General features: G+C 37.3%; 1 protein-coding gene across 1 annotated transcript; it reads left to right on the top strand.

Moving 5' to 3' along the window:
- Positions 1–352: 352 nt before the first annotated feature.
- Positions 353–11558, top strand: slc10a2 (solute carrier family 10 member 2). The gene is made up of 6 exons (XM_015339018.2): positions 353–1330; positions 1947–2065; positions 5926–6014; positions 8398–8573; positions 9090–9247; positions 10948–11558. Exons 1-6 carry the CDS (start codon positions 936–938, stop codon positions 11100–11102), a joined length of 1092 nt encoding a protein of 363 aa, XP_015194504.1. The 5' UTR covers positions 353–935; the 3' UTR covers positions 11103–11558.
- Positions 11559–18341: the final 6783 nt, after the last annotated feature.

Below are 18341 nucleotides of genomic sequence, written 5' to 3'. Positions count from 1 at the left end.
TTTGCTAATGTCAATTTCCTTAGAATGCCTAGACAGTTTATAAATACTCAGTACTTGATACAGAAAACAATGTATTCTACAAAAAATAAATGGAAACAAATCATCCTCTCGGTTATCCTTTCATCCCCTCAGACTCATCCTCTCAGCATTCAATAAGTGCATAATTCTTGCCCCTTACTGTTGATATCTTTAATATTCTTAAGAGGACTTATAAATTCCTTTAAACTGCAGTCTCACCCTACCAGCTACAACACATAATATAAATTAACTGAATAAATAAAAACATAGATTATACAAGTTGCTAGAAGATTAGAAAAATAGTTTAAAGTATAGAAAGCTATATAAAATCACTGGTTTGGATGGTTTGTCTGTAAGTGTGCTTTAAACTTTTATTGGAACATGTGAAACAATCATCCAATTTGGATTTTTAAAGCTTAACCTCTAGTTTCTTATAGGAATCGCAAAGGGCCACAGCCCAGCTATATATTACATAAGGTTAGCAAATGACCTTTCTACAGTAATTCAGATTGCTTTAGTATCATAATGTTTTTTGCTGACTTTTTATGAAGAAATTTAGTATGACGCACATGGTGGTGTCTTACTCTTGGTGTGGCATTGTAAAAAGAATTTTAATATGAGGTGCTTAGCCGTGCCTGGAAAGGGACAATAAAAGTTAAGACCAAAGGTGATAAAAAAATAAAGTGATGATTATGTTCATTGAACCTAGTGGTTTTTCTTTAGTTGGAACAATGCTACTCATTTCTTCTTATTATTTGAACACTGAACTCATAAAATAAACTCAAGTTAATGACTTCTTTTAATTGCTTTCTCATGACTTAAAAGGATAGAATTAGAAGGGGAACAGACATTCTGACTTTCACATGTATAGTGACACTTGGAATCTCTCTGCCTGTAGCTGGTAACTGACAAGACATATGCTTTCTATAGTCATGAACATGACTTCTCCAAACTGCTCCACACATGCCACAGTATGTGACGGTACATCCTGCCTTGTACCTCCTAGCAATTTTAATGAGGTCCTAAGCCTTGTTCTGAGCACAGTCTTAACAATCATGTTGGCAATGGTGATGTTTGCTATGGGCTGTACGGTGGAAGCAAAGAAGCTATGGGGGCACATCAAGAGACCTTGGGGAATCTTTGTGGGCTTCCTTTGTCAGTTTGGAATCATGCCCCTCACAGCCTTTCTGCTGTCTCTTGCTTTCAATGTGTTGCCAGTTCAAGCAGTAGCAATCCTGATCATGGGATGCTGTCCAGGGGGATCTGGGTCAAATATTTTAGCCTATTGGCTGGATGGAGACATGGATCTCAGGTAACAACTCTTTTTTATTGAGCTAGTACGTCAAGTACTGTAGGATATAATATTCACAGAATGAAAAAAAGTATAAAGAATCATGACAAAAATGTCATATTTAAAAAAATATAGGGATTAAGATTTCTAGATTTTGTCTCAGATTTGATTAGCATTCTATATCAATTTAAATGTTTAAATTTTAAATTTTAGAAGAGTGTTGATGTAAGATAAAATGTACACACAACAGGAGTAACTTCTGATGTGGTTCAACTCAGTGGTCCAAATTGCATTCCAAAACAGCTAACTTTTCTGGTGACATGTAACTTATGGAACTTTACAAGAAAGGGAGAGTGGATATTTTCCAAATAATATTTTGAATAGAAGGCACGTGATTGTTTCATATGTTTGTACTTTATTATGTCTTATTGCATGTATAGTAATACTTTTATGCAGTACAGATAATGGAGGTTGTCACTAACAGCGCTATATGTATTAAGGTTTGAACAATAAGTGCTATATCCTTCTTAGTTAGTTATGAAATGTGTTTTAATTTTGTGAGTGGAGGTATTAATAATTTAATGTATTTTAAGTTATTTACAAATTTGTGTGATTATTAATAATTTGTTTGTTGTAGCATAAGTATGACAGCCTGTTCGTCAATCCTGGCAATGGGGATGATGCCTCTCTGTCTTTTGATCTACACCAAAATGTGGACATCATCTGACACAATTCAGATACCTTATGACAGCATAGGTAAGAATTAAAGAATTCATTCATCTACTGCTCTCATTACAATACATTAAAAATAAATAAAATATTTTTATTTTAAATTCACGGTTCTCTTTTAATTCTGTACAATAGAGTAACTGAAAAATGAAAAAAATATTGTTGGTGTACTGGAAATGATCATTTTATAGTAAATTATAGTAACATCAACAATAGTATGCTTTTTACATTTAGTTAACATGACAGACAAGACTGATATTTCACATCTGGATACTGGGTTTTTGTTTTAATTGTTGTTAATTGTTGAGAAAAACCAACTAATGACCTATTAGGTAACTAACTTTGCAAAAATGCACCCAACAAAAGACCTTTTACTTTTGAATGGCTAATGACTGTTTAAGTGAAAACTGGAAGATTTAGTAAGGTGTGAGCTGGGTATAATGCTGCTCCATTTCTTTATACCTAATTATGAGGCTAATAAGTAATAAGTAATTAATTAATAAGTAATGTTAGTAATAAGTAATAAGTAATCATACTGGAATTCAAATTTAAAGCTATACAGCTCTTGTACTTTTAGTGGTTTATTGGTGTGTTTTGAGCACATGCATTCATTAAGAATTAAGAGAACGAATCTTAATTTTTAACATTTTGCTATTTAACAATGCTGATTAAGGTGAAACTGTCTAAACCATCACTTGTCACACAGGGGTATTTGAGATTTTGAGAGAGACGTAAATTAATCAAGATAGCATATCTTTGGATGATGGAGATATAGTAGAGTTCACAGGAGTACAAAAGAAACATCCAAACTCCACATAGAAGACTGAAACTTTCTTGATCAAACCCAGAACCCAAGTGGATTCACCATATAATGAATATTCAATGTGCCACCCATTTGCAGTCCTCTGCAGATTTATTCACAACCATGATGAAACAGGAAAATAACAATGTAACACAACAAGTTTCTTACAGACTGGGTAATGTGTTTTGATAATAATAATAAATAATAATAATATAGCAATAAAATTTCACTCACCGTAGTCATAATTGTCATAAATTAATGGATTCCAAAAAACATGAAGGTTATATTTCTTCACACATGTAAGTAGTTCCTAAATACATTTTGCTCATTGGAAGTGCAATGGAACCACAGAGCAATAGAACTATATAGAGGCCTCTGCAGAAGATTTTCTGTTTTCCTCAGTCATTAAAGAACTAGAGATTAAATCTATGTCTTCTTCTTCATCTTATTTGTCTTCTTCTTCATTGTCTTCTTACTCTTTGTCTTGTTTGTCTATTTGCAAAAGTGGAAAATCACATTTAACAAACTGCATCTAAATGACATTTTAAATTGTATAGTTAGATTAAACTAAAATTGAGCTTTTGCTCATCAGCAGTATATACAGCATAAAAATAATGAAGCCAAAGTTGAGAAAATGCCTAATTCTGTCTCAAGCGTGGACACAAGAACATTTCAACAAGACAACGGTCCAAATCATTCATTCAAATTCACAAAAAATAGTTTTTAGATAAATTAGATAAATTAAGATAAATTATATTGACTGACCGTTTTAAATTCCAGACTTCATTGATTTTGACAATAAATAAAAGGGTGATTCAAAGATGTTCTGTATCAAAGTTGGACAGACAAAAGTGTGGAGAAAGAGAGTAACTGCAAATGATAATAAGCACATCACTCATCTGTTAACTATAGTGAAGATACTGGCATTGATTGGTCATGCATAACCGTATCTGAAACAGGCTAATTTTTCTTCATTGATGATGTAACTGATGATGGCAACAGTAGAATAAATTCTGAAATGTTCAGACACATTGTGTCTGCCCGTGTCCAAAGAAATACCTCCAAACTTATGGGAAGGGATTCACCCTGAAACAAGACAATGATCAAAAACATACTACTATAGCATTTTCATGACTGCTTTTATTCTCCTATCAAAACCACACAAAAACCGAACACAAGATATACACACACATAAGAAGACAGATGGAACACGTACACACGGTTAGGGTGGTAACTCGTTAACAACAGACTATACACTTACAAAGCTACACAGGACACTAAAACTAATATAAAACTATTTACATACGCAGGGTCAGTGCTAACCCCCCGGCTACAACTCCCAGCCTGTTTTGCGGTACCATGAGTGCCTAGGTCCGCTTCCTCCTCACTACCGAACGAGGGCGCTACACTACACACTTAACCAAGGAGTTCATCACAAAGAAGAAGTAGACACTTTTTAACTGATCAAGTCAATCTCTTGATTTGAATTCTGTTTGAACATGCATTTTACTTGATGAAGGGGAAACTAAAGTCAGAAAACTCTACAACAATGTAAAAAATTGAAAGTGGCTGCAATTAAGGCTTGGCAAAGTATTGAAAAGGAACATATTAAGAGTCTGGTGATGTTGATGGGTTGCAGACTTAAAGCAGTCATTACATGTAAGGGGTATGTGAGTAATACTTATGCTGACCTGAAATTGAACGGGGCTGAACACATAAACATGTTTGTTCTAATAGGGCTCTAAAGCTGACATTCTGTGTTATTGCCTTATCTTTTGAGGGTGGCAAGGTGGTTAACATTGCTGCTTCACACCACTGGGACTCTGGGTTCAATTCTGGACTTGGGGTGCTATCTGTTTGTATGTTCTTTTCGTTTTTATTAGATTCTCCAGTATGTTCTCACAGTCCGAAAACATACTGGTAGGTTAATTGGCTACTGGCCTTGGGTGTGAGAGTGTGCATGTATTAATGTCTGCCCTGCTATGGACTGGCATCTCGTCCAGGATGTACCCTGCCTTGTACCTATTGTTTGCTAGGCTCCCCCACAGCCCTAAATTGGATCAAGTGGTAAGAAAATAGATTGATGGGTTTATTTTTAATCTGGTGTACAAATTTCAATAGTATACAGCAACAATGACAAATTTAATTTCACTGCCCCAGCACTTACATTTTTGATTGTTTTTGTAAAGCATATTCTAGAAATTAGGCAAGTTAGCTGGTGCCTAACCAGCTTGGTGCAGATCTTTCAACAATCATCAAAAAAAGTAATGGATGCACAGACATACAGTATAATGTGATATATTTAGATTAAACCAACACAGCAGATTTCTTGAGAAACATAAACCAAAGGGCACAAGAGGAAACTATATGGTAATACATTTAAAACTGAAACAGGAGCCACCTCTTTATCAAAAGGGTTGTGGGAATATGGAACTAGCAACCCAGCCATGTTGTTGAAGCCAATACCTTGGATTCTTCAAGATACACCTGGATGTGATTCTTGGATCACTTAACATCAAACGATAGTTTCTGTTATTCGTAACAATTATTATGTTCTTACAGTATATATAATGTGTCATTGCCAGGGACAAGGTGTGGTAGTATGTATACCTTAATACATGGGTTTTGGGAAACAGACACAGAAGTTAAAACACAAGCCTCTCTTGAAATGATCTAAACCCTAGCTCCTTTTTTAGCTCTAGCAACATTTTTTTACAATTTCCATTGTAATTGATAATGCCACATCAGGTGACCATTGCCAGATTTTTCCTAGCATTTACAATTCTTTCCTCTCTACACATTCATATAGCTGAAAAACAATATACAGACGCAGGATAAACTACTAGCTGACATTAAATTGGCAAAATATAAAGTAGAATACCTCCATAGAATTATTATTCTATTCTTGCTTATTGCATAAAGAAGGCATACAGATGGGAAAACATTGAATTAAGACAGTATAATAATGCAGATGGTAATGTATACTATATATATTCTTGCATACAAACATTTTAATGTAACATTTGTTTGTTTATGTCCAACCATATTTAATTATATTTCTAACTTTTAACTGTTCTCTATCTAGGAATCACTTTGGTAGCACTTCTTATACCTGTTGGACTGGGAATCTATGTTAAGTACAGATGGCCCAAAAAAGCAAAGATGATTCTTAAGGTAAGACATTATAACTGCAGTGACACTGCACAGAGATGGTGAGTTTTATATGGAACTTAGTAATAGTAATAGATGAGGTCTTGTATACATATGTGTGACACAGAGGTGATCTTTTTTTGTCACAAAAATCCACTAGTCACCACAAGAAGACATAGGGGTCCGACTAACCTCCCTAAAAGCTTCATGGGCATGTAATAATAACATCATTGCCTATAGCTGTTGCTCTAAATAGAAGCAGCTATATCAGATGCTCACATGCATGTCTCCGTTCGGCATAGTTCAGCTAAGCCAAAATGTTCTCCTCAAAAACAGAAAACTTACCATCACACACATTAATGCTTGACCTTAAAATTAAAGTACTTAAGGAGTGATTTCCGACCAGTTTTATCTCATCCTGAGATATTGAGTATAAAACTGGCGATAACAGTAGAGAAGAAGTTCCACACACTATCACATTGTGGTACCCAATGTGGGGCTACATTCTAAAAGGGAATCACTGTGGCTCACAGAATTGCTATGATAGAAGGCGTGGTCTGAGCCCTCACCCTATTGGTAGCTGCTCAAGATGAGGCTAATGGATTACAGCAACAGTCCCAGGATATTCCTCAGGCTCAGCTCATAACATTCCAAGAGGCAGCATTGGCACAAATCCATTACTTTGTGGAAAAAACAACATCCCCTCCACCTGAATTTGCCGCCGCAGCTCAGGTTCTAGTCCAGCCTGCTCACGTCTTGCAGAAGATAACATTGAAGCATACCTGAGGGCTTTTGAGAAGGCGGCTGATCACCTCAACTGGCATTCTATACTCCGGGTGAGTATTATGGCTGCCTCCATCTGTGGTGAAGCACAGAAGGCTTACTACAACCTTGACAGAACCACTGCATCAGACTTTAAGCTTCTAAAAGCTGAAATTCTTACCCGTGAAGGAGTCATGACCCGAGTCCTGGTGCTGTGCTTTCAGGAGTGACTCTATAATCTGAACATCTCCACTCACTTCCAAATGTAAGATCTAATCTACTTAGCCAAGACCTACCTTTGACATCTGCCCCCTGAAGTGTGACAGACCATCGTACAAACAGATTCCAAAACAGTCAACCAACAATGATGTTATTACTGTCATAGATGTTGGAAAGGACGAACCGTGGAATGGCAGGAGAGCGTAAAAGACCCTATGCGTAGCAGCGAGACGGGGATTGGCCCTGGGCTCAGCTGTTCAGGAAATGCCGTATAGAAACCAATGCCCTCAAGTAGCGGACGTGGGGCGACCTGGTGCTAGGCAATGCAGAGCGAAAGCAAATGAAAGACCCAGAAATATATAGCCCCAGAGAGAGAGAAACACCGGAAGGACAGCAAAGCACCGGAAACAAGAGACAGGACAGAGAAGGAGCGCCCTCTGGCTGAAGAGGGCGTGACAATTATCGCCTGCCCTCACGGCTGTCAGGAAGTTGAGAGCAAAGCTGCTTTTCTTGTCTTCATGGGCCCTCTAGCAGTGACTACTGGAGTTTTGGGATGAAAAAAGATCTCTACAGTGTATATTACATGTAGTAACAGGTATGGTATAGCTTTTGAGATTACTGGAACTGGGATGATGAGATTTATATTTTTAGAAATAGGGTAAAAATAAAAATAAGTTATGTATGGTTCTCAGATTCCAAACTATAACATCACTGTTGTCATATAAAACTGAAAATTGTAATGAGAAGTATATAGCTTGGTTCTTATTGTAGTGGTAATAAAAAGTGATTATTGAATGCTGTTTATTCGAGTTTAGTTAGTATCATTTTTGTGATGCAGGTCCAGAAAATACTCGCCTGGGGTAGTTGGGGCCTGGTTGTCACAGATACACAATCTTTTTCATGTTATTTTTTATCCTTACAAAAAATGTGTAATATATTGTAAGCCCCAAGGACTAACAACATTATATTTTAAATAAATTAAAGAGAATACATGCATGAGAATACAAGACAAAAATAGTTTTTTGAGCAATGAATGTGTGATAAAAGACTAGTTTAACGGTGTTTGGGACCTTCTTTTATTGTAGCTGTAGTCAGGTTTTGTAGTGCAGTTGACTTGTCTTTGTAGTTAACAAAGCAGCAAGATACAGTACAATATAAGATGTAAATGTGCAGGTAACATCCAAGTTAAACATGAATAATACATTGACTAAAGTGTTATTATGTTTCCCTTCAGTCCCTCATCAATTTCCTTATTTTGGTTCTTAGAGATAGGGATTGCCTTCCCCATTTAAAGTAAAATAAGTATACACTGTAAATCCCCTGTTAAAAGGATCATTCCGTGTTTAATCATTAATATTCAATGCATTGGTAGGAAAGCCTGATGCAATTGCTTCTGATTACCATTGTATTTCATTTTTTTCTACAGGTTGGTTCCATCATGGGTACACTATTGATTGTAATTATTGCTGTAGTTGGAGGTGTTCTGTATCAGTCCTCCTGGGTAATTTCCCCTGCTCTGTGGATTATTGGAACTATATATCCATTTATTGGCTTTGCTCTTGGATTTCTTCTGGCTCGAGTAGTTGGGCAGCCCTACTATAGGTATAAAACATTTTTCTTTCTCCTTATTTGACCATTTAAAAAAAATACTTAATACTTTAACTATTAGTATGAGTAGATAACTTGACATACTTTTAACATAACATGACTTTCACATATAGCATATATGTTTACTGAGGAAAAAAACAAAATAAATATTTAATATATACTAAAGGTAATAGAGATGGAATTAGAGAAAAAAATATTTGGCTCTCTTTTTCATTTTGTCAAAAAAAGTTTTCAGAATATAAGAATTTAAAATTTCAGACAATATGAGGGGCTAGACATAGACATAAATTTAGGGAGGTCTTTGGACTTTTAATTTAAACAACAGTATCACCATAAACCTTATTTGAAGTTCAATTACATTGAAAGAAAATCATTCCTTTGGAACCTGTACACATGGCATGTGTGCAATGTGGTGCTTATTTACTGTATAAAACACACCCCAAAACTGTAAATGCTTGAATGCTAGCTGGAAGCAAAAAATGAACATTCTATTTTTTTATCTTTCTACAGGTGTCGGACAATAGCCTTAGAGACTGGATTCCAGAATTCACAGTTGTGCAGCACAATTGTTCAACTGTCCTTTACTCCTGAAGAGCTAGAAGTGATGTTCAGTTTTCCACTAATCTACAGTATTTTTCAGCTGGTCTTCGCGCTCTCTATTGTTGGAAGTGAGTCACAATTATTTTTTTAAATATTCCTTATTTCTTTGTTTGTTCTACTCCCATGACCACATACAAGAAAAAAAAAAACATCCACTACATGAATGAGCTGTATTTATATTTTAGTATGAAAGTGTAGCCAAATACACAGCTGTAATGATGGCTGTGAATTTGACCAAAAAAGAACAGCAACAATGTACAGGAGTAACATAATTTTCAAATACATATCTCTTTTTGCATCATGTGCATTTATTAAAAGATGCATGATGACTTCATTTTCGAATACCATTTCTTTCACATGGTAAAAAGAAAGAACTTGACAAAAATAACTATTTCAGCTATTGTTTCATGTTTTTTTTTCAAGTTAGTAGACAATACTAATTAGTAGACTAATTTTGTGTAAAGCCCCATCATGATGAGGCTGTTGTATCATGCAATGCACTTGTTCTAAGAGGAAGAAATTGATTGGATTACAAATGTAACCTATAGAACTGTATTAAGATAACACACATATTGTATATTTCCTATACTATAAATTAATAGAAGGATGTTTGTCTTAGAAGTCTCCCTACATATATTTATTCACAAGCTTCTTCAGTGTCTGCAGGTTTTGCAAACAAGACCTATTAATAATAATTATCCCTTACAATTATACAGAGCTTTTCATCCCAAAAGATCTTAAATCTCTTTCCACATAGAAGGGAGCCCACTTCATTCACCTTTGAAACACGACACCTACCAGGGTAGTGTACAATAGCCATTGAGCCGGCAGTCTCACTCAATGGCAGATCTGAAAGGGACATGCACAATTGCACAAGTGAATTAAGGGAGAAATGTAAGTGTTAAAGATTGTGCAAACCTAGAGTATAACTTAGTCAGCACATCAGAGTTCACATCACATACACCAAGTATTCAGGATCCAGTCATTATATTGTGGCGTTGGTTTGGAAATTATAGTGCAAATTGTAGATTATCACCTACTGATCCAAGGAACAAGAAGTCATAGAAACGGAAAAGAAAACGGAAAGAAAAATTAATTGTAAGATTAGATTGATTCACAGTTGTGAGGTTAATTACATTGTGCCTCAGTGTATTCACAGCATTACCACAAATTAGGTATAGAGCTAGAACTCAGTATTTCATGCTCATTCTGGAAAAGAGGATTTGAAGGCATTGTGGGAAATAAGGTGAGAAGTTTCACTGTTTGTTTATGAATACATTTGTGGGTAAAGGGAACATGACCAAAAGCGAAATCTCATAGATATAAATTAATTTAATTCTTGTTTTGTTCTAAAAACTTTCATAACCATTTGTTGAGAAAAATAATGCAGTCAATAGGATGCTTATAAAACTCATACTGTATGTCAGGACACAAAACACAATTGTATACTCACCTGTATGCGACCTAGCATAGTGACTTAATTAAAACTGATAACACCATTTTTTATCATGTTATTACGATTTCTGCACTTTTAGCATACTAAAAGATCTGGCCTGCGATCTGGATTTCTGCACTTTACATCTTTACATCTTTACATTTCTGCAATATATACATCATAAACGTAGATATTTTAATTTTGAATTACATCTCATGCTTCGTATTGGATATGACCAGGAGACATATTGCAAAAAGACAACAATTTTGTGTACCACAAGTCTGATACAGCCAGTCTAACAATGATTTACAATATTTATTTCATTTCCATTAGGTTATCAGTTATACAAGAGAAAATTCTGCAAGGATCAAGGGGATGAGTGTGAGAAAGAATTGTCTCAACGCAAGATGGAACTGCCACACACTTTCACAAATGGTGGATTTCACACTGATGAAAACACATCAAATGGAAAAATTACCCATCTTTAAATGAAACTGATCAGGCACTGAAGTCATGACAGCCTTCTATTTTTCAAATTTGACTCGGATCTTACTGAAATTTAGTGTTGAAACACTTTATGGTGATGCTGGCATCAAATAAATGGAGTAAACAGAGGCATGTGAACATCCTGACAGAAGCTTTTCACCATGTGCCATGTGAATAAAAGGGAAATAGCTGTCATTGTGCGTCTATCATGGAACACAAGGCATGTATTTTGTTTTAATTCGGGGTGTTGGGCTACCAAGTTATATCAATGGATTACTTTTGCTGGGCTTCGGCAAATAATACTATGCATTGGACTGAGGGATGGGTTTTAGAGGGATCATAGTCAGTCCCTTTATCCTGAACTGGAGCAGCAAATTTATGGATTGTCAGGAATCTTGCAGTGTGTAAGTGAATGGATCATAGTGATACAGTGCCTTGCGAAAGTATTCGGCCCCCTTGAACTTTTCAACCTTTTGCCACATTTCAGGCTTCAAACATAAAGATATAAATTTTTTTATTTTATGTGAAGAATCACCAACAAGTGGGACACATTTGTGAAGTGGAACGAAATCTATTGGATTTTTGAAACTTTTTTAACTAATAAAAAAATGAAAAGTGGGGCGTGCAAAATTATTCGGCCCCCTTGCGTTAATACTTTGTAGAGCCACCTTTTGCTGCGATTACAGCTGCAAGTCGCTTGGGGTATGTCTCTATCAGTTTTGCACATCGAGAGACTGAAATTCTTGCCCATTCTTCCTTGCAAAACAGCTCGAGCTCAGTGAGGTTGGATGGAGAGCGTTTGTGAACAGCAGTTTTCAGCTCTTTCCACAGATTCTCGATTGGATTCAGGTCTGGACTTTGACTTGGCCATTCAAACACCTGGATACGTTTATTTGTGAACCATTCCTTTGTAGATTTTGCTGTATGTTTGGGATCATTGTCTTGTTGGAAGATAAATCTCCGTCCCAGTTTCAGGTCTTTTGCAGACTCCAACAGGTTTTCATCCAGAATGGTCCTGTATTTGGCTGCATCCATCTTCCCCTCAATTTTAACCATCTTCCCTGTCCCTGCTGAAGAAAAGCAGGCCCAAACCATGATGCTGCCACCACCATGTTTGACAGTGGGGATGGTGTGTTGAGGGTGATGAGCTGTGTCGCTTTTACGCCAAACATATCGTTTTGCATTGTGGCCAAAAAGTTCGATTTTGGTTTCATCTGACCAGAGCACCTTCTTCCACATGTTTGGGGTGTCTCCCAGCTGGCTTGTGGCAAACTTTAGACGAGACTTTTTATGGATATCTTTGAGAAATGGCTTTCTTCTTGCCACTCTTCCATAAAGGCCAGATTTGTGCAGTGTAAGACTGATTGTGTCCTATGGACAGACTCTCCCACCTCAGCTGTAGTTCTCTGCAGTTCATCCAGAGTGATCATGGGCCTCTTGGCTGCATCTCTGATCAGTCTTCTCCTTGTCTGAGCTGAAAGTTTAGAGGGACGGCCAGGTCTTGGTAGATTTGCAGTGGTCTGATACTCCTTCCATTTCAAGATGATCGCTTGCACAGTGCTCCTTGGGATGTTTGAAGCTTGGGAAATCTTTTTGTATCCAAATCCGGCTTTAAACTTCTCCACAACAGTATTACGGACCTGCCTGGTGTGTTCCTTGGTCTTCATGATGCTCTCTGCGCTTTCAACAGAACCTTGAGACTATCACAGAGCAGGTGCATTTATACAGAGACTTGATTACACACAGGTGGATTCTATTTATCACCATCAGTCATTTAGGACAACATTGGATCATTCAGAGATCCTCGCTGAACTTCTGGAGTGAGTTTGCTGCACTGAAAGTAAAGGGGCCGAATAATTTTGCACGCCCCACTTTTCATTTTTTTATTAGTTAAAAAAGTTTCAAAAATCCAATAGATTTCGTTCCACTTCACAATTGTGTCCCACTTGTTGGTGATTCTTCACATAAAATAAAAAATTTATATCTTTATGTTTGAAGCCTGAAATGTGGCAAAAGGTTGAAAAGTTCAAGGGGGCCGAATACTTTCGCAAGGCACTGTATCAGTGAGAAGTGCTTCTGTCCTTCCCCAAATGTGTTAGTGCTGCCTTTGGAGAACTGAGCTAACATAGTTTATATAAAGAGGACATCCAGCCAAACAATGCTTCTGGGGATTTGTCTATTTTGGTTTCATATCTCCTGTTATAGTATGAGATTTGTGAAGGTAAGTCAAATTAACTAAGAAGAAATATAAACTGGGGTATATAAAATAAAAAAAATACACAGTTATTACCCTTTTTACTACAATAGCTATATTTCTACTGCATTAAACCTTTTTTTCTGGAGATAATTTTGAACATAAAAACTTTAAATGTCAGATACTGTATTTGTGTGATCTGTTGTTTTAACATTATTTATATTGTATTTAACTATACTGATTTGTGTTTAATCAAAATGTATTGACATTAATAGAACCTACAGTAGTTATTATATACTGCTTTGATTAATCTTTTTAGTGACAAAGCAATAGTTTGACATTTGACATAGTAGCTCTCTTTTGTCTGCCTTTTGTTGTTTCAAACAAAAGTTCAGGAGGAGCACAAACCCTAAGCTTGTACACTGCGCACCTGTGAATAAATATAATGCTTCTTACATGCATGGTTCATTTTCATTCCCCATCTTCACACAAGCACTTATAAAAAAATATATATTTTAAAGATTTTTATTGTGTATAATACAATTTGTGTGCTTTACAGTATGTCTCAAAACATGCAATAATTAGAATAGAATGTTCCTATACTGCATTTAGCTGTTTTGAATATTGAATGTTAATATCTGGATGAATATTTAGCTGGGCAAATATTTTTTTATAGTGACAACATTCTATAATGCATGAAGGCATTCCTTTTCATAATTTCAAGATTACTGTATGTAGTGTGAAAGCACTGAAAAAAAACGGAAGCACAGGCATATTACTTTGTTAGCATAATGCTAGCATGATGATATTAGCAGTGCCGGATTTCCCATTAGACATTGAAGGCACATTGCCTAAGGCCTATGACATTTTTAGGGCCTATTAAGAAGGGGAACACTAGTGACTAACGAAAAACGAGCTGACACATGCTTGCAATCGACTCTAGGTGCTCCAAATCAATAATCAAACGCTATCTAGCAGCTGTTCTAGAAACTAGAAGTATCAAAGTGATAGTTGTGCTTTTTTAGCCAGGGAGGTGGTGTTGATGGTCCAAGTGAAGTCAGCTGTGATATGCATACCAAGAAACTTAGTACTTCTAGCTGTCTCCACAGGGGAGCTTTTGATGTGCAGTGAGGAGTGATCAGTGCGGGCCCTCCTGAAGTCAATTATCACCAGCAGCCATATCACCCTGCAACTCACAACTGGCAACCCACTGAAGCTAAGCAGGTGTGAGCCTGGTCAGTACCTGGATGGGAGACCTCCTGGGAAAAACTAAGGTTGCTGCTGGAAGAGGTGTTAGTGGGGCCTGCAGGGGGCTCTCATCATGTGGGTCCTAATGCCTAATGCCATGCTTTGAGTGGAGTGTCCAGAAAAAGTGCTATATAATATTATTATTATCTCTTTTGTTTTATCTACATTCAGAGACAGATTGTTGTTTAAGCCCCAGTCCGCTAGTTGCTCCACTTCCTCTCTGTATGGTGCCTCATTTTTGTTACTAATGAGGCCCACCACTGTCATGTCATCTGTAAATTTGATGTAATTTGCACTGTGCTTAGCAGTGCAGTCATGAGTCATCAGGGTGGACAGGAGTGGGCTGAGTACATAGCCCTGGGGGGTTGTGGTGTTAAGTATTGCGATACTAGAGATGTTTCCAATTCAGACTGACTGAGGTCTCTTCATCAGAAAGTCCAGAATCCAGTTGTAGAGGAAGGCTTTGAGATTCAGCAAGCTCAGTTTTTCTATCAGTTTCTGAGGGATGATTGTGCTGAGTGTTGAACTGAAGTCGATGAACAGTATTCTTACATAAGTGTCCCTCAAGCCAAGATGAAGGGCGAGGAATACAGCATTGGAAGACCAGTTGGGAAGATACACACTCTGGAGGGGGTCCAGAGAGGAGGGGAGTCTGGACTTAATGTGCCCCATGACTAGCCCATGACTTAATCCTTACCCTGTGTGTGTAACCCTTTCAAGGAGTTTCAATCTCTGTCTGTCAAAGTCCGAGGGGTGGAGGTAAATAAACGTTTTGTTGTCGGCACATCATAGGTGTGCGAGCTTCATTCTATGCAAATCCCCCTGTCATTACAATAGTTTAAGGTGCATCATGTCAATCGATGTACAGTAATTCAATTGGCGTTTACCCCTCTTTTTGCAGATTTCGGAGTGAAAGTGCCTAGGACAGGAGTGGGCAAACGTTTTTGTCCCAAGGGCCACATAAAATTTTGAAACTGTATAGCGGGCCACTTCAGGCTGCTGTTACAGATAGCCTATGCCCTATACAGTGCCTTGCGAAAGTATTCAGCCCCCTTGAACTTTTCAACCTTTTGCCATATTTCAGGCTTCAAACATAAAGATATAAATTTTTTATTTTATGTGAAGAATCACCAACAAGTGGGACACAATTGTGAAGTGGAACGAAATCTATTGGATTTTTGAAACTTTTTTAACTAATAAAAAAATGAAAAGTGGGGCGTGCAAAATTATTCGGCCCCCTTGCGTTAATACTTTGTAGAGCCACCTTTTGCTGCGATTACAGCTGCAAGTCGCTTGGGGTATGTCTCTATCAGTTTTGCACATCGAGAGACTGAAATTCTTGCCCATTCTTCCTTGCAAAACAGCTCGAGCTCAGTGAGGTTGGATGGAGAGCGTTTGTGAACAGCAGTTTTCAGCTCTTTCCACAGATTCTCGATTGGATTCAGGTCTGGACTTTGACTTGGCCATTCAAACACCTGGATACGTTTATTTGTGAACCATTCCTTTGTAGATTTTGCTGTATGTTTGGGATCATTGTCTTGTTGGAAGATAAATCTCCGTCCCAGTTTCAGGTCTTTTGCAGACTCCAACAGGTTTTCATCCAGAATGGTCCTGTATTTGGCTGCATCCATCTTCCCCTCAATTTTAACCATCTTCCCTGTCCCTGCTGAAGAAAAGCAGGCCCAAACCATGATGCTGCCACCACCATGTTTGACAGTGGGGATGGTGTGTTGAGGGTGATGAGCTGTGTTGCTTTTACGCCAAACATATCGTTTTGCATTGTGGCCAAAAAGTTCGATTTTGGTTTCATCTGACCAGAGCACCTTCTTCCACATGTTTGGGGTGTCTCCCAGGTGGCTTGTGGCAAACTTTAGACGAGACTTTTTATGGATATCTTTGAGAAATGGCTTTCTTCTTGCCACTCTTCCATAAAGGCCAGATTTGTGCAGTGTAAGACTGATTGTTGTCCTTTGGACAGACTCTCCCACCTCAGCTGTAGTTCTCTGCAGTTCATCCAGAGTGATCATGGGCCTCTTGGCTGCATCTCTGATCAGTCTTCTCCTTGTCTGAGCTGAAAGTTTAGAGGGACGGCCAGGTCTTGGTAGATTTGCAGTGGTCTGATACTCCTTCCATTTCAAGATGATCGCTTGCACAGTGCTCCTTGGGATGTTTGAAGCTTGGGAAATCTTTTTGTATCCAAATCCGGCTTTAAACTTCTCCACAACAGTATTACGGACCTGCCTGGTGTGTTCCTTGGTCTTCATGATGCTCTCTGCGCTTTCAACAGAACCTTGAGACTATCACAGAGCAGGTGCATTTATACAGAGACTTGATTACACACAGGTGGATTCTATTTATCACCATCAGTCATTTAGGACAACATTGGATCATTCAGAGATCCTCGCTGAACTTCTGGAGTGAGTTTGCTGCACTGAAAGTAAAGGGGCCGAATACTTTTGCACGCCCCACTTTTCATTTTTTTATTAGTTAAAAAAGTTTCAAAAATCCAATAGATTTCGTTCCACTTCACAATTGTGTCCCACTTGGTGATTCTTCACATAAAATAAAAAATTTATATCTTTATGTTTGAAGCCTGAAATGTGGCAAAAGGTTGAAAAGTTCAAGGGGGCCGAATACTTTCGCAAGGCACTGTATAAGTTTAGAATCCAACATAGGCTTATTAGTTCAAGGTTAACGATAACTTGAGAGAAAAAAAATAAAAATTGAATAAAGCTTGACTTTCAACTCACAAGCCGTCTTTGGCTTTCCTCGACCTGACAGGTAACTGTTCTACATGATAAACGTATTTTCTCAAATTTGTTCTTGCTCTCTGGATAAAGAATTTCTGAATTTCTATCATATACTCCTTCAAAAGCTCCCCTTCAGAGGGATCAGCTTACTTTGTTTAGGTATTTTATATGCAGGCAGGTAGCTTGCCTTTGGCTTCTTGGATAGTAGAAGGGTGGAAAAATACGTTTTACTGAGCCTGTAAACTAGCGGCTAGTTTGGAAGCTCTGTTAGTCCGCTCCTCACATGACAGATTGCTAGCAGTTAGCATGTTTGGTAGAGAAATGCCAACTGAGATTGTATTCTATAAATACTGCGACACTTTCCTTACAAATTAAACATTTAACTTTGTTCCAACCTCTGTGAAAAAGTATTTTGCAGTCCATTCTTTGTTGAACACTGCATTCACTGTCAACTTTCTGCTTCTTCAATATGCTCATTTGGTGCAGGTTCACTCACAGTATGATGGACTCACTTTAACCGGTGAATCAAATTGGTAAAGCAGGGGTTCCCAAATATTTTGGTCCATGCTTCCTTTGACCTGTCAAATTTTCCACATGCCTTCCCTTTATCAAAAATAAGTTCTATGGCAGTGCAATATTTAACAAAAGATTATAAATTTGAAAAGGAAATGATGGGTCAAAATAAAAACCAATTTGATCCAATTTTGTATTATTTTCAAAACCAATAGGCTTGATGAAAATAGTAAAAATACTTGACAACACATTTTATTGAAATTATTTGAATGTGCAAACAATTTGAAAAAAATTAAACAACACTCAACATTTTTTTGAAAGGGGGAGAAATACAATGTATTTTTGTTTGTGCCTCATAATGGGTAGGTAGACTTGTTTAAAATATTATATTAACATAATTCACCAAAAATACTAGGTAGTATTTTTTAAATGGCAATGTGCATCTCCTTCTCAACATTGACTCTTGATCTGAACTTGGATTTGATAACCGCAAGTGCTGAAAACCTAGCTTCACAAAGTCAGGATTTCGCAAAGGG

This window comes from Lepisosteus oculatus, chromosome 13 (genome assembly GCF_040954835.1).
Source record: "Lepisosteus oculatus isolate fLepOcu1 chromosome 13, fLepOcu1.hap2, whole genome shotgun sequence".
Taxonomy (NCBI): Eukaryota; Metazoa; Chordata; class Actinopteri; order Semionotiformes; family Lepisosteidae; genus Lepisosteus; species Lepisosteus oculatus.
The sequence above is the reverse complement of the archived record's forward strand: the minus strand, read 5'-3'. Positions and strand labels throughout refer to the sequence as shown.

Coding starts and splice junctions, on each gene's coding strand:
- slc10a2 (XM_015339018.2), top strand. CDS start 936: ATGCTTTCTATAGTCATGAACATGACTTCTCCAAACTGCTCCACACAT. Junction 1,331..1,946: donor GATGGAGACATGGATCTCAG/GTAACAACTCTT, acceptor TGTTTGTTGTAG/CATAAGTATGACAGCCTGTT. Junction 6,015..8,397: donor AAGCAAAGATGATTCTTAAG/GTAAGACATTAT, acceptor TTTTTTCTACAG/GTTGGTTCCATCATGGGTAC.